Raw genomic sequence first — 27,942 nt, 5'->3', positions numbered from 1 at the left:
CTAATAAATACTGAGCAAAGGGTCTGAATACTTAGGACCATGTGATATTTCAGTTTTTCTTTTTTAATAAATCTGCAACAATTTCAAAAATTATTTTTTTATCTGTCAATATGGGGTGCTGTGTTTACATTAATGAGGGAAAAAATTTAAATGATTTTAGCAAATGGCTGCAATATAACAAAGAGTGAAAAATTTAAGGGGGTCTGAACACTTTCCGTACCCACTGTATATGGAATCCTGAATGTAAAACAAAAGGTACACATCATAATTTAGATTTTCTCACGAAAATGTCACTTATCCAGGCAGGTTAAAGGCAATTCAAGAGTCTGAACAGGATTCTGACAAAAACCAGCACACAAAAAGACTGTAAAAATATTTACTACAGTAAAAGGGAAAACACAGGATCATAACCTAGAACTTTTAGAACTTGCAGTGCCACCACACACTTCGTGTCGCTCAGGTAATGTCCTGGTCACCATAGCCCAAGTTTCTTTCGGCTTACTTGCTGCATGAAGCTTCCTTAATGCCATGGTTATTCCAGGAGAAACTTTTGGTTTACAAAAAAAAAAAAACCTGACAAATACGGTAGAAAATATGTATGTCTAGTGTCTACTGCTACACGGATACAAATTTAGCACACATCCTTCGTGGGATAGGTTTTCAGATGATCACTAACAATATGCCTTTTGTTGCAATCTGGACAGCTTCTGCTGCTTGCCCAAGACAGGACAGAACTTGACAAAAAGATGGATTAATTACATTGCATATTGTACACTTAACATTTAGGTTATTTCAGTGTCTACCTTTTACATAAATCAAGCAGATAAATAACCATGTCATAAAATATTCAAGCACCACTAGTAAGCTACTAAAGTGTCTTGATATACATGCAGGTCTCTGTAGCTACAGTTTGCCGCTTATTTCGAGACCAACCTTATTAGAATTCTGATACATACCAAGACCCATCCTTGCCAGTCCATTTTTTAAAAGCATAATTTTCCTCAAAAAGGGGTGGTGGGGGGAAATCTTTGAGGTCCTTCAAATCTTAGCAATATAAGAATGAAGGCAACATACCTTCTTTGGCTGCTTGCCAAAACTCGAATGCCACTCTGAATGCCTGTGCCACAGTGAGTGTTACTGCCTGAGCCTGAAAACAGAATGAACAAAAAGTTAATTTCTGCCTTATCAGCATAAAAGCTTATTCAGGCATTTATCAACTAAACTTGTACAGGTGCATCTCAATAAATTTGAAAAACTGAAAAGTTTATTTCAGTAATTCAATTCAAAAAGTGAAACTCGTGTATTTACAGGTGCTGGTCATAAAATTAGAATATCATGGCAAAGCTGATTTCAATAATTCTATTCAAAAATTAAAACTTGTATATTAGATTCATTCATTACACACAGACTGATGTATTTCAAATGTTTATTTCTTTTAATTTTGATGATAACTGATAACTAATGAAAGTCCAAAATTCAGTATCTCGGAAAATTAGAATATTGTGAAAAGGTTCAATATTGAAGACACCTGGTGCCACACTAATCAGTTAATTAACTCAAAACACCTGCAAAAGCCTTTGAATGGTCTCTCAGTCGAGTTCTGTAGGCTACACAATCATGGGGAAGACTGCTGACTTGACAGTTGTCCAAAAGACGACCATTGACACCTTGCACAAGGAGGGCAAGACACAAAAGGTAATTGCTAAAGAGGCTGGCTGTTCACAGAGCTCGGTGTCCAAGCACATTAATAGAGAGGCAAGGGGAAGGACAAGATGTGGTAGAAAAAAAGCGTACAAGCAATAGGGATAACCGCAGAATGGAGGATTGTGAAACAAAACCCATTCAAAACTCTGGGGGAGATTCACAAAGAGTGGACTGCAGCTGGAGTCATTGCTTCAAGAACCACCACGCACAGACGTATGCAAGACATGGGTTTCAGCTGTCGCATTCCTTGTGTCAAGCCACTCTTGAACAAGAAACAGCATCAGAAGCGTCTCGCCTGGGCTAAAGACAAAAAGGACTTGACTGCCGCGGAGTGGGCCAAAGTTATGTTCTCTGATGAAAGCAAATTTCCTTTGGAAATCAAGGTCCCAGAGTCTGGAGGAAGAGAGGAGAGGCACAGAATCCACGTTGCTTGAGGTCCAGTGTAAAGTTTCCACAGTCAGTGATGGTTTGGGGTGCCATGTCATCTGCTGGTGTTGGTCCATTGTGTTTTCTGAGGTCCAAGGTCAAAGCAGCCATCTACCAGGAAGTTTTAGAGCACTTCATGCTTCCTCCTGCTGATGAACTTTATGGACATGCAAATTTCATTTTCCAACAGGACCTGGCACCTGCACAAAGTGCCAGAACTACCAGTACCTGGTTTAAGGACCATGGTATCCCTGTTCTTGATTGGCCAGCAAACATGCCTGACCTTAACCCCATAGAAAATCTATGGGGTATTGTGAAGAGGAAGATGCAATACACCAGACCCAACCATTCAGAGGAGCTGAAGGCCACTATCAGAGCAACATGGGCTCTCATAACACCTGAGCAGTGCCACAGACTGATAGACTCCATGCCACGCCGCATTGCTGCAGTAATCCAGGCCAAAGGAGCCCCAACTAAATATTGAGTGCTGTACATGCTCATACTTTTCATGTTCATACCTTTCAGTTGTCCAACATTTCTAAAAATCCTTTTACATTGATCTTAATTGATATTCGAATTTTCCGAGAAACTGAATTTGGGACTTTAGTTGTCAGTTATAATCAAAATTAAAAGAAAAACATTTGAAATACAGTCTGTGTGTAATGAATGAATCTAATATACAAGTTTCACTTTTTGAATGGAATTACTGAAATAAATCAACTGTCATGATATTCTAATTTTATGACAGGCACCTGTATAGATTCATTACACACAGAGATATTTCAAGCGCTTATTTCTTTTCATTTTGCCGATTATGGCTTATAGGTAATAAACTCAAAATTCAGTATCTCAGAAAATTTCAATATTACATAAGACCAATAACTAAATAAATAAATAAATAAATATGCACTCAATACTTGGTCGGGGCTCCTTTTGCATGAATTACTGCATCACTGCGATGTGGCATGGAGGCGATCAGCCTGTGGTACTTTGATAGCAGCCTTTGGGTCGTCTGCATTTTTGGGTCTGGTCTCATCTTTTTCTTAATACCCCATAGATTCTCTCTATGGGGTTTAGGTCAGGGGAGTTTACTGGCCAATCAAGCATTTAATACCATGCTCATTAAACCAGGTATTGGTACTTTAGGCAGTGTAGGCAGGTGCCAAGTACAACATCTCCATAAAAACTTGTCAGCAAAGGGAAGCATGACATGCTCCAAAATTTCCTGGCAGATGGCTGTGCTGACTTTGGACTTGATAAAACACAACACACAATAAATAAATAAATAAATAAATAAATAAATAAATATATATATATAATACACAATAACTTCAGCAGGCTTTCACATCGGTCAACAAAATTACAAAGTTTTGAATATTAGTTTGTGCTTCTCCGTACTAGCAGTAAAAGTTTGCAAAAAAAAAAAAAAAAAAAAAAAAGTGACCCACAAAACTTTACCATACTCTTTATGACAGACATGGCCAAATAGAGAAATCCTAAATGGAGCCTACGTCAGCACATGACTGTATTGTTACCACGGCAAATATTGGTTTTTAAGAACATCATTGTTCAACAGCAAAAGAATAAAATTTTAGTAGCCATGACACACTTAACTAATGACATTTAAGTTTATAAAAAAAAAAAGGCCAGAGGACCCGTTTACAAAAAGGATTAAAAATCACACACACTGAACTGGTATTTGAAGAGGTAGGTGCTAATGAAACAAACACTGGATACCGCTTCATATCTGTTTAATTTGCAGGCATGACTAGTCTTTTACACTTAACTGCTTATGATCATACACAAATTCTGCAAGTTACATAAATAATGCCAGACCCAGCTAGTGGTACATTTTATAATACTAGGGGTAGGATCAAAATTATATATATATAAAAATGTTGAAAAAATGGAAGCTTTGTAAACAGTTACTGTATATTGAATAAGCATTTTTCTTGTGGGTCTTTTTTGTAGTGTTAAAAAAGGTGCTGGCACATGTAAATAGTTTTCATTTCAAAAAGGACAAAATGTTGCATGGGTTTAAAAATCTGTATTCAAATCCACCTGCACATGCCAAAATCCCTACCCTAATTCCACTGAACTATCATACTTACTGTATTTCTTGTGGTTGTCATACCAACTTGATGATACACCATTAACACTTAGGATTGGAAGATAGAGATATATATATATATATATATATATATATATATATATATATATATATATATATATATATATATATATATATATATATATATATATATATATATATATATATATATATATATATATATATATATATATATATATATATATATATATATATATATATATATATATAAAAGAAAGTATATGTAGTCACAAATTTGCCAACAATCTCTTAATCCGACTCTATGTCATGGGAGCTACAACCTACCTTGTCAGCAATGGGCACAAAGCAAGAGTCAATATTGGACAGACTGCAAAAGCAGTGTAAGGCACACTCATGTACAAACTCAGCACAGGACAGAACTCTTATGGAATTTTTGTTTTTAAAAAGAGGGGTGAAGGCTGGCTCCTTGGAGATCAACCAACCCATTAAAGAAACCAGGCAGTCAACCTTATTACCACTCTAGTATTAATAGAAAAGCAGCAGTCAAAATAATTTCAGATAATAAAGCTTAACATTTTTATTCAAATAGCATTTCTTTAAGTTTAAGCTCAGACACCAGATACAAAGCTTACTACAAATATATGTTGATTTTTCATTTGTAATGTACATAAAAGTACTAGTAGAGATTTACTAGAGCTAGTACAAATTTTCATCCTAACTAGTTCTTTAGGCTAGAGAGGTTCTTAAAAACATGAGAGAAAAGTGGAAATATATTGTTTTATTAACAATCACTCAAAGCAGGAAAGAGATTCCAGAGATACAGTATATGCAAATGTGAAGGGTTAGTGTAAGCTTTAGTGAAGACAAGAAAATTTCTTTGTGAATGATTCAGCTTTGACTAATGCTACCTGGTAAGGAAAAAAAAATGGTTAAAGAAAATTAAATGAATGCAGTCTATCCAAAATATTTTTTTAAATGTATTTCAAAAGGAGCTGCACCACCATTAATACATTTTCTAAATAAAGTTTTCAAATAAATTAAAACAAATGTTAAACAAATCAAATTGCACTATTTTTATTACATTATTTTTTTTTTTTAATATAAATATGGGCAACAGGATAAATCTTTAAAAATAATCCAGTGAACAGTCTGTCATGAAATGTTTCATTCTACTGATTTGACACCATGCTGTATTGTCAAGGGCTCTGCACTACAGACTGCCTCAACACTATTTTCTGGTATTCTTATGCAGTTCTGAAATGGTCCAATGCATCTGAAGTGAATTGCAGGTAGTGAGGGCTGGTGGCAGTTGGACAGCATTTGTTGCAGTAGGACGGGCTGAAAAAAGGCTGTTGGAACAGAATGCAATACTACACAATTATATGACAACTAACCACATACATGTCCATAGTTTAAGAAATACTGCTTTAGACAATCAGAAGAGTAGTGTTATTTTAGCCATCCATGTACATAGTTTACAGTATTCTTCAAGTACTCCAAAACAGAGAAACCCCTTACCTTGGCCATCAGTAATAAGTACTTACCACTTTTCTTTTGGTGCAAAGGAAAGCATGACATTCCAGAGTTTCATTGTGTTGGCTTTGTGCTATATATGCAAAGACTTTATCGTGCATCTTGTCAGCAGTACAGTATGATATCCTGGAGGGGGAAGCATAAATCACTGCTTAAGTCAGAAACAGTGTTTTAAAACAAAAGGTTATAGTTCATGGAAAACTCATTGCAGAGTTTTAAAGGTCTAACAGAGAGAAAAATCTAAAAAGTGTACAGTGTAACAATTATGAAAAATGTTTCCACGATGAAGGAAAATTTCATCTCAGATACTTTAAACCTGATAAGAGAGATAGTATTTTTATAAATTAAAATTAGCCATTTAAAATTTGGCTTTGCAGCAAAAGGCAGCTTTTTTCAGAATATAACACCGAGTTACCAAGACGGAAAACCTAAGAGTTAATTTGCCTTTCTATTTTGACTACACTAATTCATTGCTTTAAAGACCGAATTCAAACATTTCCAACTTGTTAACATTTAAGACCCAATTCCCACAGACCACATCTGTGCTGTGGGAACAAACTTGACTCCCAGCTACATTAGTCACTCATTTAGTCATTCCCCATTGTCAAAAATATTGCATAGGTAGCTAACATGTCCTAGCAGCAACATATTACATACTCATGATTAATGCAGGAGATGCACTCGAAAATTTGACAATAAATTACCATTAAGAGTGAAATGTAGCTTACTGCAAAATGTTTCAGGGCAAACTTTGAAAACTTTTAGCAAAAGCCAATTTGCGATAGTTATATAAAAAGCTGCATAAAAAGAACCTTAATGGTTTATTCAGTTACACTTGGTATACACAAGACTTGCACTAAAACATTTTTAAAGAAGGTAGAAAATATACTAATTTAAATCAAGTGTCCCAACACCAACAAGCAAGTTATACTGCCTTTGTAAAGTTAAACTTTGAAGCACTTTAAGCATTTTAAAAGAGCTATATAAAATTAAAAAAACCCCACACTTTAAAAAGGAAAAACTGAAGTCAAAATTCTAACCTAAATGGTCACTGCATGATTCCACTTTTTTAAAAAATTACTAACAAAAAACATTTATTCACCATTTTTAAAAGGGCTGCAACGATTAGTCAACATCGACTACAAAAAATCGTCGACACTTCATAAACTGAACCTTCAATAGAGGCTCCAGTCACAAAGAACCACATTGGTTTCTGTAATATACACACACACACACACATATACATATATACACACACATATACATATATACATATATACATATACATATACATATACACACACACACACACACACACAGCCTTATTCCAAAATGGATTAAAACCAATTTTTCCCCTCAGAATTCTAAACACAACACCCCATAATGACAACGTGAAAAAAGTTTACTTGATGTTTTTGCAAATTTATTAAAAATAAAAAATCTGAGCAATCACATGTACTTAAGTATTCACAGCCTTTGCTCAATACTTTGTCAACGCACCTTTGGCAACAATTACAGCTTTAAGCCTTTTTGAATAGGATGCCACAAGCTTGGCACACCTATCGTTGGCCAGTTTCGCCCATTCCTCTTTGCAGCAACTCTCAGACTCCATCAGGTTGGATAGGAAGCGTCAGTGCCAGCCATTTTTAGATCTCCCTAAAGATGTTCAATCATATTCAAGTCTGGGCTCTGGCTAGGCCACTCAAGGACATTCAGAGTTGTCCTGAAGCCACTCCTGATATTTTGGCTGTGTGCTTAGGGTCGTTGTCCTGCTAAAAGATGAACCCCGCCCCAGTCAGAGCTCAAGAGCGCTCTGGAGCAGGTTTTCATCCAGGATGTCTGTTCATTGCTGCAGTCATCTTTCCCTTTATCCTGACTAGTCTCCCAGGTCCTGCTGCTGAAAAACATCCCCACAGCATGATGCCTCAACCACCATGCTTCACTGTAGGGATGGTATTGGCCTAGTGATGAGCGGTGCCTGGTTTCCTCCAAACATGACGCCTGGCATTCACACCAAAGAGTTCAATCTTTGTCTCATCAGACCAGAGAATTTTGTTTCTCATGGTCTGAAAGTCCTTCAGGTGCCTTTTGGCAAACTCCAGGCGGGCTGCCATGTGCCTTTTACTAAGGAGTGGCTTCCATCTGGCCACTCTACCATACAGGCCCGATTGGTGGATTGCTGCAGAGATGGTTGCCCTTCTGGAAGATTCTTCTCTCTCCAGAGAGGACCTCTGGAGCTCTGACAGAGTGACCATCGGGTTCTTGATCACCTCCATGATTAAGCCCCGATCGCTCAGATTAGATGGCCGGCCAGCTCTAGGAAGAGTCCTGGTGGTTTCGAACTTCTTCCACTTAACGGATGATGGAGGCCACTGTGCTCATTAGGACCTTCAAAGCAGCAGAAATGTTTCTGTAACCTTCCCCAGATTTTTGCCTCAAGACAATCCCAGGTCTACAGATAATTCCTTAGACTTAATGCTTGGTGTGTGTTCTGACATGAACTGTCAACTGTGGGACCTTATATACACAGGTGGGTGCCTTTCCAAATCATGTCCAATCAACTGAATTTACCACAGGTGGACTCCAATGAAGCTGCAGAAACATCTCAAGGATGATCAGGGGAAACAGGATGCACCCGAGCTCAATTTTGAGCTTCATGGCAAAGGCTGTGAATACTTATGCAAATGTACTTTTTCAATTTTTTTTTATTTTTAATAAATTTGCAAAAATCTCAACTTTTTTCACGTTGTCATTATGTGGGGTTGTGTGTAGAATTCCAAGGGAAAAAATGAATTTAATCCATTTTGGAATAAGGCTGTAACATAAAATGTGGAAAAAGTGATGCGCTGTGAATACTTTCCGGATACACTGTACCTATGTCTTTTTTTCTCAGTGCGGCTTTGACATCACAGTCCTTAAGACGCATACTAATTCAGCGTAAGCAGGAACACTCAATAAAATTTAATTATAAAATCAAGAGACAATGATACAAATAAGGCAGATTCCCCAGCGTTTGTGTGTCTGCTTTTATCCATCCAGATCAGTGAATTTCCAGTTTGATTGTCTCAAAACACCACTCACATCTACAGTGATTCCCAGTTTCAGATAAAAAGTAACAGTGTCAGATCCCTGGCGGGGGAGGGGTTGGGCGGTAGTATGTATCGTGACTGAGAGAATAAAGATAATAGAAAAAGAAAAAAAAAAAAAAGGTAACTTTTACAAGTATGATACAATTAATACAATGGCTGTTACAGACACAAATCAAATGCATGCGTTTATTGTATAACTAGCCACGTGCGCCAAACTACGTTGTGCGTATTAAAGTTGTCTTTGAAGGGCTCCCTGTTTAAACGCGGCTGCCAGTCGTGAACTGGGCCCTTCGTCGCACAGCATTATGATTTTTTTATATAAAAGGGAAACAATTACAAAAGAAAACCCTTGGATATTGATTCAATAGGAACGGCCTACTCAGAATCACTGTCCGAATCGTAATTATGTGGTGGTGTAGGAGCATTTCTGCTTCTGTCCGTTCACAGTCCGTCTCGTTTTCACGACGCTGTTCTTTCCTCTCACAATGTCTTCTCAACCTTTCTCCAATCTCGCAGGCAGCTTTGTGGCAATCCAAAGAGTAAGGCAATATACATGGAGCAACGGATATAAAAAGGGGGACACATAGGTATCCAGTCTCTTTAAAGCATAAATAGGGATCACTTCACTGACATGTGAGCAAGCCACAGTACAACTGTGAGATGCGCAGCACTCGCCGGCTACAACGTAACAATAATAATTTCCGGAACGTGCCATTACGTTGTCATTCATTTTACTCACTGTCTTTCTTTCATTCATTCATATGTTACGTAGGCATGTACCTTTTATCTTCAGCAATCTCATTCTCTAACCAGGCCTCAGGAGCTAACCAACGTAACACTGTCTACCACCCCTTTTGTTATTCCGGCATATTGTTGACATCCGTGAGTAACAACTACTAAACTGGAAGGTGGTCTACGCATGCGTGGAATTCGTGGACAAGCAAAGACCTAAATGAAGATATCTTTAGTTAATTTAAAGCACAACAATTTGTTTAGTTTGAATGTTGGTGTTTTGAGGTGTGACTGGAGTACTACAGTCTTCAGTAGTATAAGCCTGGAGGAGATCCTTAATGCAATGCCTGTGTTTTAGCGGTCTCTCTACTCCCATCTAGTGCTTCTTCTAATTCATTCACGGACAAACAAAGATCAAGATCCAAATGAAGATTATATATAGAGATAACAATAAGAGTAACTCGCTACTCAAAACAGTAAATATACGAGGCAGTCAGGATCGAACCGGGGGACTCTTGATTACGAGTCAGCAATTCCTACCGCTGCACCATGGAAGCTATTGCATCATCCTTGAACCTTTTGTGAAAGTGTTTATTTGATCCTTACACATTATATAGATTTCTACATTTTGTCATTTATTACTAAAATATGAAAAACGTTTCAGTTTTAACAATGTATTTTTTGGTTAAGTTAAATGCAGTTTTTTGTTTAAAAACTATGTGCACTTTAGTTTGTATTGTTTAATGTATTTCTTTATTGTGATTGTCACACTAATATAAACATCTATTTTCAAATTCATAGGTTTCACTTGTTATTTTAATTTGATTATTATAAATTTTAATTGTGTTAATGCAGAGACATCAGGGTGACATTCACAGGTTGACAGACATGAGCAGATGAGGTAAGACATGCACTGGAGCCCAGAACAGGATTTGCAACCACAGGTCGCACGCATCAAAAAAGTCAGGCATGAAATAATCGAAAAATAAATTGAACGATTAGACGACTACCAAAATCATCAGTTACAGCCCTAATTTAACACATCTGGTAAAAAGGGGAACAGCCAGCAGGTAGGTAGAAGTGTAGGTCTTTCCTCTAAATGCAATCTTTCCAATTTACAGATGTTCAAGGGGGTCATTAATTCACAAAATACCTTGGGCTTCCTAATCACCTGCTCTCCAACTAGACAGGCATAACTGGACTGACTCAAGCAAGAAGAAATGACTGTAGATTTCTTTTCCATATTTTTGGTAGCCCCATGCCAGAGGAGAGCGACAAGAAAATTCAATATTAACCATTTGCAATAGGTTATTGGTTTTACATTTAAATGTTGTTGGCTACATACTTAGCAAAGAGGTTGACATGATTTCTCCTCATCACCATCTTTACAGCAATAAAAAGATGAAGTTTGAATAAGTTTGTATAGACTAAGACCTTACTCAAAAGACTGAATATTTCAAAAATAAATCCAATGATAACTCATGGATAATTTGGAACTCTGAACATATGTAAAAAGGTGCAGACATCACTAAAGTAATGGTTTTCTTATTAAGAATTAGAAAATTACAGAAAGGACCATAAATCACGGAACAAAAGTTTAAACTGAGAAAATGTATCATTTTAAGGTAAAAAAAATGTTGATTCAGAATTTCATGGTGTCAACAAATCCCAAAAAAGTTGGGACAAGGCCATTTTCACCACTGAGGACCGAGGAGACCAGTTTCTCAAGTTTAGAAATAGGAATGCTCTCCCATTCTTGTCTAATACAGGCCTCTAACTGTTCAATCGTCTTGGGCCTTTGTCGCACCTTCCTCTTTATGATGCGCCAAAAGTTCTCTATAGGTGAAAGATCTGGACTGTAGACTGGCCATTTCAGTACCCGGATCCTTCTCCTACGCAGCCATGATGTTGTGATTGATGCAGAATGTGGTCTGGCATTATCTTTATGAAAAATGCAGGGTCTTCCCTGAAAGAGAGGACGTCTGGATGGGAGCATATGTTGTTCTAGAACCTGAATATATTTTTCTGCGTTGATGGTGCCTTTCCAGACATGCAAGCTGCCCATGCCACACGCACTCATGCAACCCCATACCATTAGAGATGCAGGCTTCTGAACTGAGCGTTGATAACAACTTGGGTTGTCCTTGTCCTCTTTGGTCCGGATGACATGGCGTCCCAGATTTCCAAAAAGAACTTTGAATCGTGACTCATCTGACCACAGAACAGTCTTCCATTTTGCCACACTCCATTTTAAATGATCCCTGGCCCAGTGACAATGCCTGAGCTTGTGGATCTTGCTTAGAAATGGCTTCTTCTTTGCACTATAGAGTTTCAGCTGGCAACGGCGGATGGCACGGTGGATTTATGTTCACTGACAATGGTTTCTGGAAGTATTCCTGAGCCCATTCTGTGATTTCCTTTACAGTAGCATTCTTGTTTGTGGTGCAGTGTCGTTTAAGGGCCCGGAGATCACGGGCATCCAGTATGGTTTTACGGCCTTGACCCTTACGCACAGAGATTGTTCCAGATTCTCTGAATCTTCCGATGATGTTATGCACAGTTGATGATGATAGATGCAAAGTCTTTGCAATTTTTCGCTGGGTAACACCTTTCTGATATTGCTCCACTATCTTTCTGCGCAACATTGTGGGAATTGGTGATCCTCTACCCATCTTGGCTTCTGAGAGACACTGCCACTCTGAGAAGCTCTTTTTATACCCATTCATGTTGCCAATTGACCTAATTAGTGTTAATTGGTCTTCCATCTCTTCGTTATGCTCAAATTTACTTTTTCCAGCCTCTTATTGCTACTTGTCCCAACTTTTTTGGGATTTGTTGATACCGTGAAATTTTGAATCAACATATTTTTCCTTTAAAATGATACATTTACTCGGATTAAACGTTTGATCTGTCATCTATGTTCTATTACAAATAAAATATTGACATTTGCCATCTCCACATCATTGCATTCAGTTTTTATTCACAATTTGTTTAGTGTCCCAACTTTTTTGGAATCCGGAACACCCTGCTGCTCTTTGAGACCCTGAAATGCCTTAAGCAAGGGGAAAGGTGCTATAAAAATAAAATCGTTAACTTAAATTATTATAATTACAGATAAACTTCTTTCCCCAAGGAAGGATACATGTATAACATTCTGTTATTGGCAACTGGTGAACACTGGGTTCTCGGGTAAGCATCACCACCATTTTAATTACCTCTCCCAACCCCCAAGGTTTAGCTTGTTGCCCCTACATCAGTTTTCTTATCGCCACAATCCTAGACATACTTTAGAATAAGACACATTCTTTTCACCGCTTCGGAGATCACCTCCAATTACACCGTTAGTATTCCCCTCTATCAGCATATTGGGGTATCTTTTCACCAGATTATTCTTGGCCTATTGCTCCACACACTTAAAACTACTTTAGTCTATTCTCTTTACCATACTACCTACTCATCACTGCCACACCAAGTTTCTCTAAACCTGGAATTCACCTTTCTCACTCTGAAAATTCACACATCCACCCAAATCTTCATCTGTTCTTGCCACCTTTGCTTCACTGGCCATGATTCACTCCTATATAGTGTACCATTCATCGCACAACTTTTATAAACTTTTTTCCTTCTTTGCCAGAGATACTCCATCATAAAGACAGAATGACTGGCAGACACAAATTTCTCACCCTCACTGTTAGTGCTGTGCCTGAAACACTGACTACACCCAGCACATCATCCCTATTCTTTCCAAAACAGATCCATTGCCAATATTGAAATTTACACTTACAAACACTGGCATCCTCCACTACTAGTGCAAATTTCTGCAAACAAATGTCACATTCACAGCTTGCAGACTACACTTATACCACTGTGTGTGTACACACACACATACTACCGACTAAAATTTTTCTATCACCTCAACTATACATGCTTTGCAGATATTCACCCACCACTTTGGACACCTTCTGTTCTTTTGCATCTAACGATTATCTTGCACTCAAAACCATTCATTCCTCCTCATAGAGCAACTTCTCTGTATAAGTTCTTTCCAAAACAGTTCTTTCCAATACTTCCATCTGCATTTTTCAAACAATTCACAGCTACTACATCACACCTTTACTCCATAGTCTGGTCCATGATGCCAAACTCTTTTCTCACTTAAGTTCATCTGCAAATTTACCTTATACCTTTTTGCACCCTCAACTGCTTTAACAATGTTTTGCTTTCTTTCAGGATACTCTGCCCATTAACTTCTGATTAGGCTCTGCCACTAATTACAGCATTTCCTCTTTTCTTAATTACTATCTCTACCTCAGCACTCCACAACCTTGTCAAAAAAGGGAGCCAAGGCACAGAAATTAAGACTGTATACCCTTCCAGGAGCATGCCTCCTTTAGTCGCCTTATGTAAGAGGGACAGTGACCTTCCTTTCTCTAGGCCGCAGGTTGCTTCCCTTGTGTAAACATTATAAAAATGGAATCTATGCTATAAAATGTAAACAGATAAATAACTAAAGTACCTATTCAGGGATCCTAGGCATGGACAGGAACAATGTCTTCCATCCATTCATATGTAAGCCCAGGAGTTTTTATATCTTCTCTTTGAACACGCAACCTCCAAACATGGGTACAATTGGTTTGCTGAAAAGCAAAGTTATTGCAGAGGTTGTTTGCTTGGAAAACCTTGAAACAGCTGTCGACCCTGGCCAAAATATTGATCATGAACAAACATGGAAAACATCAGTACTTCAGTGCTGTATAATACTTGATTCCTCTCGTCTCCCTTTCAAATTCACCCTGGCATTTTGTTTCTCATTATAAATATTAAAAAAAAAAAAGAAGTGTATGAATAACCCTTACAGATCACAGTGGCACGCTAAAAACTTTTGCATATTTTACGGACCTACCTTTTTAAAAGTTATAAGAATTTTTCACTTCAAAACACAAGTTTCCAGAGCAAATGAAAACACCGCAATTATATAGAAAAACAGAACATATCCTTTACAGGGATCTGAATGAAAGCAACAGTTGATTCTGTACCCAGAAAAAAACTAAACAGTATTGTGATGCCACCAAAGTATAAGCCGATTCGGGCAATCCTCAAGTACTTTGGTAAACATCTTTCAAGCAAGTTTACTGCTGCAGGTGAAAAGGCCTATTCTTTGCAGTTACTGGAACCTTTTGTTTTGTGTACTGTTGCAAGTACAGTGTAACATTTAGTCTCACCTCACTTACATCAGAAAAAAGTGATTAAACACCGATTTAAAAAAAACCCACACACACCACAGCAAGACAGTTTTCTAACCATCAGAAAAAACAGATTAATCTGAAATCACACTGCTACTGAAGATTCTTAAAATGCAAGATCTGAATACAAAAATTTACTGCACGTCATCCTGCTCACATCTTTGTTTTAGGCTTTAAAACTCTAAAGGACAAATCATTGTAGAACAAAATGAACCCGAGCATTCAGAAAGAAAAGAATTTATGGACCACACCTAAGAATTTTACATTGAACTGAGATGGCTTGTTAATGTACGACACAAAGCACCACCTACCTGTATATTGATACATTTTCAATTAGCTGGTGTGTAGAACTATCATACAAAATGATGCCTCTCGGAGATGCTTTTAATGTGACCTTCTGAAGTTTCTTCCCACTAGCTTTTGCCTGGAATTGCAAAAGTATTTTTGAAACATTCATAAACACAGGAAAACTTTTTCTATAAGTTCATTAATTTACTTTTCACCATGAAAACATCATCATCATCATCATCTCTTACTTAAACAGTTTGTACCTGGAGATGGCCTGGCATGCTTTGAAGGTTTGGTTCTTACACTAGACACTGATGATCAACACTGGATCATTCAGGATAAACAGATGAAACACAGGTTTTATTTTCCTTTGCTACCACTGTTATATTAAATTGGGAAGTAAATTTCAAAAGGGGGCGCAGGAAACACTCACTGTGGCCACAATCCGTTTAACAGCAGCAGCAGACAGTTCCTCTCCTTTTGGCTGCTCCACTAATGTCATACCTAAATATTTCAAATTGAAAACCATGCCTTCCAGAAGAGTTTCTCTGGTATCAGTCCAGTTCTCCGGCAGTTCTGTTGAAAACAGACAACAATTTTATTTTAGGAATTAAACATTTGGCAATTAATTGGAGATAAAACCTTACTAGCCTTTAGAAGTGAAACTTATGGTTATTTCTAATTTCAAGGAATTTCCATCATGCAGTATTTATTCATTATTCTCAATGATAGTGCAGTGCACATGGATCCAATAACTAGTACATCAATGTGTGTGGCAGTGTTAACATTTAAAAATATTTTAGGTTGTAATTCGAACATAACGAGCTGTGAAACACCCTTTTGAAATGCAAGCATACAGAGGCAACATGAAAATATCAGAACTGAAGGCTAGGTACAACTTTCATATGGCCAAAATTTTACTAGAACACAGGATTCCCATTTACAGAACAGGGCATATACAGAATTGCATGAAAACTTTCTCAGTCCAATAAAGTTTGTTTTAAAAAGGTTTAGTGAAAATTTCAAAAAGGAACAATCACAAAACTTCGGAAAACATTACACACATAGAATAAAAGGTAAAAACAGGAAAAGGTTTCTTCTACAATCTTGGCTTGTTCTTGTTAAACTTCAGGTACTTTATATACTTAACAGTTGTGTTATTTCTCCATGGCTTCACTTAATACATTCAGTACTTTCTGTAAGTATGTATGGTACAATTTGAAACCTTTTGCCCTCTATGCTTTACCAACTGCAAGGTAGATCATAAAATGGGACTAGTCTGTAGTCAAATGGACAAAAAATTGGAATATTCCATTTATAGTTTAGCTTGTGGGCATTATAACAGAACCGCTCATAGTCTATGCTCTTACACTATAATTTTGACAACATATTTTCAACCATCCAAAGAGGCATTTAGACTTCGTAAAATAGCCAGAGGTGAATGTCAAAAGCTGTACTGCACTGAACATTTCTTAGAAAAGGAATACAGTGATCCCTCACTATATCACGCTTCGACTTTCGCGGCTTCACTCTATCGCGATTTTTTTCTCATACATGCTTACGTCACTACACATGCGCTTTCTGAGAACTTTTATCTAAGCCCTACGATGGCTCCTAAACGTGCAGCTTTTTCTAAGCCTTCTGACAATAAAACTAAGCGCCGGAGGAAGATGCTTACTATCCTGGAGAAGGTGAAACTCTTGGATATGATTAAAGATGGCAATACCCTACAAAAGCCTCCTCACGCATATGAAAAGACAGTGCCAGCAACTGCCTATCAAGATGTTCTTCAGCCTCGCACCCAGACACCCACTGCCTAGTACTTCTTCACTGAAGACAATAACGCACCTGCTGAAGATACTGCACCACCTCTGAAGACTCTCCTACTGAGGTCGTACCTTCATAGGTTAGTGGTTGTGTGCAATTAAATGTACAGTAAAATAATCTACTATAAAAAAGCGTTCGGGATTGTCCTTGCGTCCCATGAGTGCAAAGCGTAGCGGTATTCCGCTTATTACAGACTTACTACTTGCGGCTTGAGGCAGGCGGCGCGATGTGAGCAGAGTTCTGGTGCGGTCATCGTTCCCTTGCTTTTGTGCGCGATGCGATGGAAAAATAGACTAAATTATGTCTCTGGAAATAATGTTGGAGTACAAATGCCTCACCACGTAGTAAATATCAGGGGAGATGGCGCTTGCTTATTCTCATCTATAGCTTATTTAGTGCAACTCCGTCTTTAGCGGTACAAAATCGGGCTGACATTGTACGACTTTGGACAGGCACTTGAGGGGATTAAAAAAAAAAAAAAAATTTTTTCGGGAGATGTTATGAATGGGCACTTTGATGTTCTCATTCCCTACACTTACATGCCTGATGTACACATGGAGCGCACAAAAATTGAGGATAAAAGTCGATCGCCTTAAAAGGTGAGTGCGCCTAGTAATATGATATTTGTAACGTCTAATATGTCTTATTTTGTCTAATATATTGGGTAATGCGAGTGTAATGGTGACTAAAGGGTGTTATTTCAGGTCTAGAGGGCTCAAATAATGTTAAAACACGTATTTAGAAGGTCGTAAACAGGTTTTCTATACTCTAACTGTGAAAATATTCGATTTATAAATAAAGAATCCCACTTCGCAAAAATTCATTTATCACGGTAGAGTCTGGAACGGATTAACCGTGATAAACGAGGGTTCACTGTAAATAGTAAATATTTTTTGTAAACCAACTACACTTTCTGTTAATGTTAACAATCTCTGTCCACTGACACGTTAAAGTGACTTTTTAAACAACTTTACCATCATTAAACTGCATAATATTTAAACTAATAAATAAATAGTATTACTGATAGATGCACTATCACTTCAAGCCCAGGTGCATTACACAGTATTCAAACTAAAATAAAACAAGTGCAACTTGGTGATGACCAACTGAACCATCATTTGGGCAAACAGCATTAATATGGACCTTGCTTCAAGCTAAGCTATATACATCTATACTAATAAAAGGCAAAGCCCTCACTGACTGACTAACACGTTACTAAATTCTCCAACTTCCTGTGTAGGTAGAAGGCCGAAATTTGGCAGGCACATTCCTTACAGGTTACTTACAAAAGTTAAGCAGGTTTCATGTCGAAATTCTACGCGTAACGGTCGACAAAGTCCACCATGTTGAACTTTAATTTATGGCCCCATCTTCACGAAATTTGGTAGGCGGCTTCCCTGCGTTAACCGAAACCGATGTACGTACTTATTTCGGTGGTATGATGCCACTGTCGGCCGCCATATTGAACTTTTCAACAGTCTTTGTTACTTATGGGCTCATCTTCAAGAAATTTGGTACGCGGGTTCCCAACGCTAACTGAATCCTCCTTATGTACATATATACATCCATAGCTTGCAGCTCGGTCGCCATGTGAGGCGGCGTTGGGTCCCCCATCCCAATGCCTCCCACGTTGTTGGCTGGCTGCCTGCCAATATAAGGCTGTCTGTCGCTTCGGTCTCTTCATTCAATTCTTTGCTTCGCCACGGGATTCATGTCTCCCTGCTGATAACTGCAGCCTTTTTATTTAATCCATGGCTTCTCCACTGTTTTGTTGGTCGTTTATTACGATTATAGTTATTGTGTAGGTATTTTAGACTAACTTTACATTATTCAGGTACCCATTTCCTTTATCATTCCAACCGTACCCCCATTAAACATGTCTATCAAGGTGATCACCATCGATCAAAGAACTGTCACTTACCGAGTGGTTTCCATGCCCGGAGATGGCACCTGCCTTTTCCATTCTCTTTGTTACATATTGCACGGCCATATCAGGCTCACTCTTGATATCCGGAGGAACATTGTGTCTTATGTATTGAATGACTGGGACAGGTTCAAGGTGTGGAGTGATGACGGTACAGGAGAAATTATACTACACAGGAGCACTATAAGAGAGTGAAATGCTTAAGCCCTTCACCTATGGTTCCGAATGAGAGTTGATGGCTGATGCTGAATTGTTCGGTTGTCGCTTTCAAGGGTACCGAAATGGCCAAATATTTTACACCTTTGGACAACCGCCAATACCTCTACATCTTAGATTCACAGGTGACGATTTCAGTAGTGGACACTATGATGTTTATGAATGTTTCAACTCTCAAAAGCTGGATGCGAAGTTATCGATGAAACCGGTTGTATGCTTACAATGCTTGACAGATGCCGAATGTCACTTCAACACAAGTCCTGCAAATACTGTCGTAATTGAAACAAACCATGAAACTCAAACCGATGGATGACAGAAGCATCGCTGTGAATCCAAGCTGTGAGATTTGAGGCAAGATTGCTCTTCACATGGCCAACTGTACATTGCATGCTCAAGAGTAAGCTCAGCGCACAGCTTGGTCATATTACAACCAGAGGGCCGAACTGACAACGTGGTATACAAAGAGATCCTTAAGAAATAATTATTGGTATATTATCCCCCAGTTTAAAAAGGTTTACTTTTCTTCTTAATAAAAATTTTAAGGCAGTACGCGCTAAGCCGGTATTTTGCTAGTCAATAATTAAACTGCAACTTGCATTCATAATGCTATTTGTGGTATAACCCTACGGAATCGTATTAGTGCCACAGTGAAGAAAAAAAGAAAAAAAAATACAGAAACAGGGAAGAAAAAAAACCAAACTGTCGAGATTAAAGTCGACATGTCCACTTTAATTATAAAACTATGAGAATAAAGTAGAATGTCGTAAACTAAACTTCATCCTAAAATCAATGTTTAATTTACTAGATTTCCTCAAACCCCGTCAAAATTTAATGCAGCACATTAAATGCTTTGTGTTAAATGTTCTCCGACCCGGTTGTTAATCACTATGCTTCTTAAACTGACTTCCTCCGCACTAAGAGGAGACGCCGACAGTGCTCACCGCACAGAATCCATTCACTTCATGATATTCCTGCTCTCTGAAAATTTAGAATGCTAAGATAACTACTTGATATTTTCATGATAAAATGCATTAAAGCAGGTATTAAACATACACAGTAGTGAGGCAGTAGTGCTGTTTCCTCACAGTAAGGGGTCCCCAGGTGTATGCTCAGTGTAGAGAATTTTATGGCAGGTGTGGCGAGGTTCCAAAAAACCGGATGCATGAATGGGTATTGCAAAGGTTTAACTTAAATATTGTGTAAATGTTGGGTTTGTGATCTGGTGGTCGGAGACACAAACACAGAATTAAATGGATGTTCTTCTGAGCAGGCTCTTTATTGCATGCGTGCTGCCTGACGTACAAAACCCTCCGCTCGCATCCTTCCTTTTTCTTGCTCCACATAACCAATCACCACACAATAAACATCTTTGTGAAATTAAAACTAGTTATAAACTTAGCCCACGGAGTGTTCAGAACTTTAAAAATATCTTTGTTATATATGTTTAATTATGCCATCCATTCAGGGTTGCACCCATCCCAGCAAGCATCGTTTGCGAGGCAGGAGCAAATCCTGAACGAGTCGCCAGTACATCGCAGGGTGAATATACAGTTCTGCTTGAAAAAGTTTGTGAACCCTTTAGGACTTTATATTTCTGCATAAATATGACCTAAAACATCATCAGATTTTCACTCAAGTCCTAAAAGTAGATAAAGAGAAACCAGTTAAACAAATGAGACAAAATTATACTTGGTCATTGTAATCCACAAATAGCTGCCAGTTGTCCACCTATTTTTTCCCCATTGCTGGACATACTTCTACTTTACCCACTCATGTGTCTTACAGAGGTCCCTTCAGAGAAGTTTAGCAGGCAATATAACTGGTGCTAAAAATCCAAGTGGATCACATACTGAACTGGCAACTGTCAGAATACAACATCTTGCAGGAGGCTTATCTTGTAACTTGAAACAGTCCGTTTGTGTGCACCACTGAACTCCTAGAGCACTCTATTATTAACAAGTCATGGCTTAAGTCCAAGTCCTTTTCAGGTATGGACATCCAAGACTTCGGGTTTTTACTCACCCATTTGATCAGGTGAAATCCTCCTTTGAAACAAGGCTTGAAGATCTCTTTTGCCAATTTTAAAGCTCGTTCTTCAGTAGAAACCAACTATAGTCAGTCATCAAAATAGAAATTGTGAAGCACAGCGTTAATTGCTTCTTCCAGAAGCCGTGTTTCTTGCATCCTCAGCTGTTCTTTGTAAAACACAAGCCCAAATTTTTCAATAAGCAACACCAGAGATACATTGTCATTTTGGATTCCTCTAACCAATCATGCAGATTTTTATTTTTATTACTATTTAATTTAATATTGTTTCTTTGTATCAGTATACTGCTGCTGGATTATGTGAATTTCCCCTTGGGATTAATAAAGTATCTATCTATCTATCTATCAGATTACCTTCCGGCCACCACAGGAAGTTAAGATCAGCATCTTCATCTGGTTAATTGGTAAAACATTGATTTAATATCTGCCACTAATGCTACTGGCTGTTCTCCGAATCCTGCAAGAACTCCAACAAGTGTATTAGTTAGGCCAGGTCCCTTCAGTAAATTGTTCGTTCAGTGAAATCCCTTGATAAGGGACTATACAGTCAAAACCACTCTAATTTTGTTTTTCTTCAGATGTATTCCATGATGAGGAATACACCACACTGTCATCTTTGAATGACAACTGTTCTGTCAGTATCATATATTACTTATCTAAGAAGTCTTTCATGAAAATTTGTAATGCACATGGAATGTTCTTTTTAAGCTCTCTTTTGAGGCAAATGGTACACGGTTCTAAAATGTAATGACTGCTTAGCATTTTATGTGTCGCATCTTTTAAAATCAGATTAATGCAATAGTGTCCATCCACCAATTTCCCAGACTGAGACTGTGCCCATGAACTTGATGTTTTCCTTTAACAGTTCCTCTTTCTCTTTACAGCTGCACTCTGGAAAGTTTGTATTGTATTGATGAAATAAAATTTGTTCTATTTCCATTAGTGACACACAACTGACTGTATATCTTTGCAATCTCACATTATCTGACCCCTTTAGCAAACCACTGACAATCTATCCAAGAACGGTCTTCACCTCTGCTACGTATGACTTGCTATGGCTCCACAGCTTTAGGGACATTTGTACTTATTAACAAACCCACTTCTGCTTTTATCTGTAGTAGCTGTGCATCTTTCAGGTAAGACCATCTTGCAATATCCTCTTGCATTGGGAGGTTCATTGTGTAAACTTCCAGCAATAATTAAAAAATATATATATTTTCTTCATCTCCACAAACCTGTATTTGACAGAGCAGAAGACTTTTCTAGTTTCCTTTCCACTGTGCTGAACTGGACCCAAGCACTTGTTCAAGGAATATTTAACTGCTCTTGAAGGTTCTGTTCAGAATGTTGCTGTACTCCCAAAATCTATTACAGCATACAGCTCTATAAACCTTTCACTCATCTTACACTTAACCTTGTCTACGACATGCACCGCTACCAGGCCAGCAAAGAGCATGTCTGATTCCAAGGAGGCATAAAGAGCAAGAAATATTCTTTTCAGTATTGATTTCCTCTTTTAATGGGAGAGGCTTTATTTTTTTTACTCCTATGCAATACGTCTGGATATAACCAAGAACATAATTGAAAATTTACATTTTTTCAACAAAGTCTTTACTAAGATTTCCTTGATTAATGCAGTTAAAGCATAAATCCTTTAGATTTGAAAAAGTCAATCCTACTTTCATGTTGATTGCAGCAAGATCAAGAAACTAAAACAAGTGTGACTTTCAATGCAAAATAAGCAGAGCTTACCAAATGCACAAACATTCATCTGCGGCTTTTTGACAGAGGAGTCCCAAGTCCAATTTTCAGCAGCTACTGTAATGTTTGTAGCAAAACTGCTTCTTTTTGTGCCACTTTTCAGGGGAGACATCCTTTTGTCGTTCTTTTCCTTCCCGGGTATATCACTTTGATAGGCTCTATTGCACACAGGATGCAAAAATCATTTAGCCTGTCAATCTAGAATGTTGACTAGGTCAGGAGGTTGTGTGCTTCGTCTTCATTTCCCTCCATATTCACACAGGCCGTATACAGTATACCCACTTGTCTTGCAACGGATAAGGAAGCTTTAAGAGTATAGTACGAATGTTTGCAGGGTTGTCAAATTCATGTCTGTTTTCATGTTGGTTATAACATTCATACATCTGGTAAGAAAAGCAGCATGGTATCTCAGACCTGCTCCATCATCTGGTTTTATATGTGGCCACTTCATTGCTTTCTGGAGGTATGCAGCAGCTATCTACATCTGGTTTCCATAATAGCCTTCAAGCTGCTTATTTGCTTTTTTGTAAGCTTCTTCCAGTAGCAGGTATGTACAGCTTTTAACAATTTCACATGGTGAACCTTTGGTAAATGGCACTAAGAAATCTACTTTCTCAGGGGTTTTAGACCACAACTCCCATAGCATGTCCAAATGCTCTAATAAGGCTTGAATAAGCTATGTCACGGAGTCACCATAAAAACACTTGGACCTTTCTTTAGGGTACATGTGCTTTATTTTGGTACTCATTACCTGAACTCTGATCTTGGCAAAGTTCATTATTTGACAAGGTTCAAATTTACTTCCATTAGTGTGCGAAGAACTACTTCTACTTGTGCCATATGTCTCTTCATTCCTCTACACTGGTTTTTCAGAAACATAAGGATCTGGATTTCTTAGAAATATTGTTTTTCCAGGAGTACTGCAAGTATTTGGATTACCAGAAATGTGATGGTGTCCTTGAAGAGTTCTCAATTTTGCACTGGATTCTGCGATAGCAGCCTCTAAATCCAGCTCATCTTTTAGCTCTGCTTCTTCAAAATTCTCTGGCCCTCAGTTGTGTCTCAAGGCTTGCTTCTTCGAATTCTTTTTTTAGCTCCTACCTGTGCTTCTAAGTCTAAAGTCTGCTGCCTTTAAAGCTTCAGTGTGAGTTAGCAGTACTGCATGTTCTGCCTCCTACACCATGAGCACGCTAACTGAGGTGACTGCTGATCTTGCTCAACTTTGTTTTTACAGAAACTTAACGCTATCTGTGGAAGTCAAATCGTCAGAAATTCTGAACTCACTGAATTTTTAAAAAGGTTCTTCGTTTACCATATTGGAAGGAGTATTCAAGGTACTTTTCACTGGTTTTCTAAACCCAGTCCATTGTATGTGCAATAAATACAATTAAAGTCTTCAGTTTAGCGCTGAGACGTCTATGTTGCTTCTTTCACTCATCTTCATCACTTTACAGAGGTAATAACTCTACATACCATTTTCAATGCAGAAAATTTCATTTCAAAAGTGAACCATTTTTCACAAATAGAAAACCTCAAGTTGGGTAGCTGCTTGGATTTGTCTTCTATAGCTCCATGAAGCATTGTTACTTTACACATACTTTCAATTTCCAATCAAGATTTTACATTTGAAGCCAGACAGGAAATGTCCCTACTCAAAACACTAATTGTCAACTTCTGTCAATCAAAAAAACAAAAACCTTTTGAATGCATTTCCAATAGGCAGATTTTACTACTAAATGTTGATGTTATCATACTTCCACACAGATGGTGTTAACTTATTTTGCAAAATTTAAATGGAACACTCAAATAATTTTATAGTCCATTCTATTCAAATATAGGTTAACTACTGGTATTTATATTTCTTTTGAATATCTTGCCATCACTATTAAGTTAACCCTCCTGTTCTTTATTAGCCTTTTACTGCCTGCCTAAAAACATTGCCTTATTTATGAATCTTCAGGTTTTTTTTTTTCCACCCTGTCCTTTTCAGCAACTATGATGGGATTATTAGATGAAGACATTAAATTTGTTTTACATATAAACAAGAATTACAATCCAAAACCAAAGGCAATATTTAACATTTTGCTTTCAAATTTTACCCTTCATGTTGTGGAGCCTACACACACCTGCAATCATCTGTTAGATCTATTCGTATCGAGCAGACTTGTTCTGGATGTGACAGCTTGTCGATAAGTATCTCGGATCATTGGGCCTTCTTTAATTCAACAAAGTCCAAGACTAAAAATGAGGAGCTAAATTAAGAAATGTTTTGATGGTGCTTCTGAGTGTATGCTTTTATGAATCATATGGATAAACAATTTTAATGCTAGGCTGAAGACTCAATTTCATAGGTCTCAGGTTTTTAAAATGTAACAGTAGTAAGGGCTTGCAAAAAAAAATTCTAAAATTATGAAAGACAAAGCATCAGAACAAAAAAAGATTAAGCCACTGATCATTGAACATAAATCCCAAAAAAGTACTTTCAAAGTCACTAATCGTAAGCTACTCAACAGAATTGGATATTTGTCATCAAATGCATTTCAAACTTTTTTTTTTAAATATATAAACTTAAATACTTAAACTCCTGAATAAGTAATGTGTCTAAATATTATATAAATAGAATTTAGGAGGCAAAATATCCACTCTACCATGAAAAAGAATTCTAGACAAGTTCCTTTAAATAGTTAAATATGAATGAAAGATTTAGTCTAGAAAAGGTATCAGTCAAGTTTTAGAACTAATTACTGTATAGCACTGTAGTACTAGGGTGTTGTACCGTGTTAGCCACTATGAATGTAGAGAAAAGCCAAGCAAAATAACACCTTTTATTGGCTAACACACACAGAAACTGAAGTTCCCCGTGTTTATATCCACACACTAGGACAAGAAACATTGGTAAATCTTTAAATGAAAAATCCTAAATGTAAAAAAATTTATAGGTTCACTCAGGCTAAGATTAATTTAACGAGAGAGAAGAACAATGTATGGTCAAGTTCTTTGGATAAGATAACTGTCCAACAAAGTCCTTTGAAGTCTGTGAGTTTTTCAAAACAATATGGGTCTGTAGACCGGTTATCTGTGTCAGTCTGAGAGATGCAAACAGTCCAGGTATAAAACTCTTGTCTCTATTTAAACCATGTTGTAATGCATTACATTTTTAACATGAGTTTAAATTCCCATTCGTTTCTCTCTTGCTGTGTTTTGAAGTTGCCCATAAGCACTGTGACTTTAAAGTCCCTCTCAGTGTCCATGGCTGTTGAAGTGGGCCGCTACAGGAACATCTGTGTTGCCATGTTTAATGTGGAATCTGTGCAAATTCATTCTCTGGTGGAGTGTTTGTCCAGTTTCTCCCACAGAGTGCAGTGTCAGGACATTTCATGCAGAGAATTAGGTAGACATTAGATGATCTGCAGGAAAATGATCCCTTTATGTGATGTTCAAGTCGGCAGTGTGGTATAACTATACAGTCTGTATTGTAAATGTGGGCACACGTTTTACATCTTTTCTGTAGGCAGGGAGATGTGTCATTTTCTGTCGGTTCATTTAGGGAGCTTCGGACAATTAGTTGCTGAAGGTTTGGTGGTTGTATGCCAGGAGTGGAGGTTCAGGAAATACATTTTTCGGTGTTTGATCATTGTTTAGCATTGGCTGAAGTTTTTAGAATTTTTCGAAGTGTTTCAAGATGTGGGTTGTAGGTGACAAGGGGGATGTGGTTCTTGTTGTCTTTGTTTTTATATTCCAGAAGGTTGTCTCTGGGTATGGCAGTAGCTCTTCTTATTTGAGTGTCTGTTTTGGTGGTATAACCTTGTCTGATGAAATCTTGTCTGAGCTCCTGCAGTTGTTGTCCCGGTCTGTTGGGTCTGAGCAAATAAGATTGTACCGTATTGCTTGGCTAAAAATAATGCAGCGCCTTATATGCTTGGGGTGGAAGTGGTCGTCACTTCTTAGGTAGGTCCGTCTGTCTGTTGGTTTGTGAAAAACAGAAGTTAAAAGGGTGTTTTTCAGTTGAACGGTGGTGTCAAGGAAGCAGACTTCTGTTTTTGAGTAATTCAGCTTCATGTTGGAGTGAAAGGAATTATATTCATTATGAAAATGGAGGTCCTTCTCACTGGCAGTCCAGATTATGAAGATGTCATCTATGTAACGGAGATACATTGGTTTTAATATGCACATTGACATGAAATCTTCCTCCAATTTTGCCATACATAGGTTTGCATAGTGAGGTGCAAACCGACAGTTTAGTTATTGGTAAATCACTTAAGGCTTTAGGCTTATGAAAATAATCAGAAACTTGAAGATACAATAGAGCAGGGGTGTAAAACTCTGATCCATGCAGGATGCAGAGATGTCTGGGAATTATTCCTCATTTTAGTAACCAATTGAAACTGAAGCTTACATAATATAATTTTGCCTTAAAATATAAGGACTTTAAGAATCAAAATTTACTTTTAACAAGAAGTCAAACAGTGATCCAATGAATGATACCAGATGACCCAGATGCTCCCAACTACATTACTAAAAACACATCTGCCTAGCATGAGGGGGTGGATGAGCAGTAATTTTCTTAAACTCAAGGAAAGCCAGAAATTCTAAATGGCTGTAGTGGAAAGTACAGTAATCTGCAGAAAAGACACATGTAGGAAAAAATTGCCATTAACCTGTTTTGCCACACATCTAGTGAAACTCAAGACCCATTAAGACATATCACACTTAAGTTCATTTAAACTCACTGCCATCATGGACCACTTCAATATTAAAAAAAAAGCCTATACATGGTCACTACGTGTGTAATTGGAAGAGCCCTTCATTTAGTCACCAAAGGTTATACCATCAATTAAAGCTAAGGAATTCATCTCTTTGATGAAAGAAAGATGCTATACACTGTGTGCACAATTATTAGGCAAGTGAGTATTTTGACCATATCATCATTTTTAATGCGTATATTCCAACTCCAAGCTGTATTAACTCGAATGCTTATTGGATTTAAGCACGTCAGGTGATGTGTATTTGTGTAATGAGGGAGGGTGTGGCCTAAGGAGATCAACACCCTATATCAAGGTG

General features: G+C 37.7%; 1 protein-coding gene across 3 annotated transcripts in view; it reads right to left on the bottom strand.

Moving 5' to 3' along the window:
- ldlrap1b (low density lipoprotein receptor adaptor protein 1b) overlaps positions 1-27,942 on the bottom strand; it is a 66,285-nt gene that overhangs the window by 25,098 nt on the left and 13,245 nt on the right. For 2 of the 3 annotated variants that reach the window (XM_039740668.1, XM_039740667.1), the window contains exons 2-5: positions 15,541-15,683; positions 15,131-15,243; positions 5,767-5,881; positions 1,075-1,147 (exon numbers count right to left, since the gene is read on the bottom strand). In XM_039740668.1, the coding sequence (XP_039596602.1) occupies positions 1,075-1,147; positions 5,767-5,881; positions 15,131-15,243; positions 15,541-15,683 (444 nt within the window). Of the gene's footprint in view, positions 1-1,074; positions 1,148-5,766; positions 5,882-15,130; positions 15,244-15,540; positions 15,684-21,096; positions 21,116-27,942 lie in introns of those variants that run through there. The other variant, XM_039740669.1, reaches the window with a different exon arrangement.

This window comes from Polypterus senegalus, chromosome 17 (assembly GCF_016835505.1).
Source record: "Polypterus senegalus isolate Bchr_013 chromosome 17, ASM1683550v1, whole genome shotgun sequence".
Taxonomy (NCBI): domain Eukaryota; kingdom Metazoa; phylum Chordata; class Cladistia; order Polypteriformes; family Polypteridae; genus Polypterus; species Polypterus senegalus.
The sequence above is the reverse complement of the archived record's forward strand: the minus strand, read 5'-3'. Positions and strand labels throughout refer to the sequence as shown.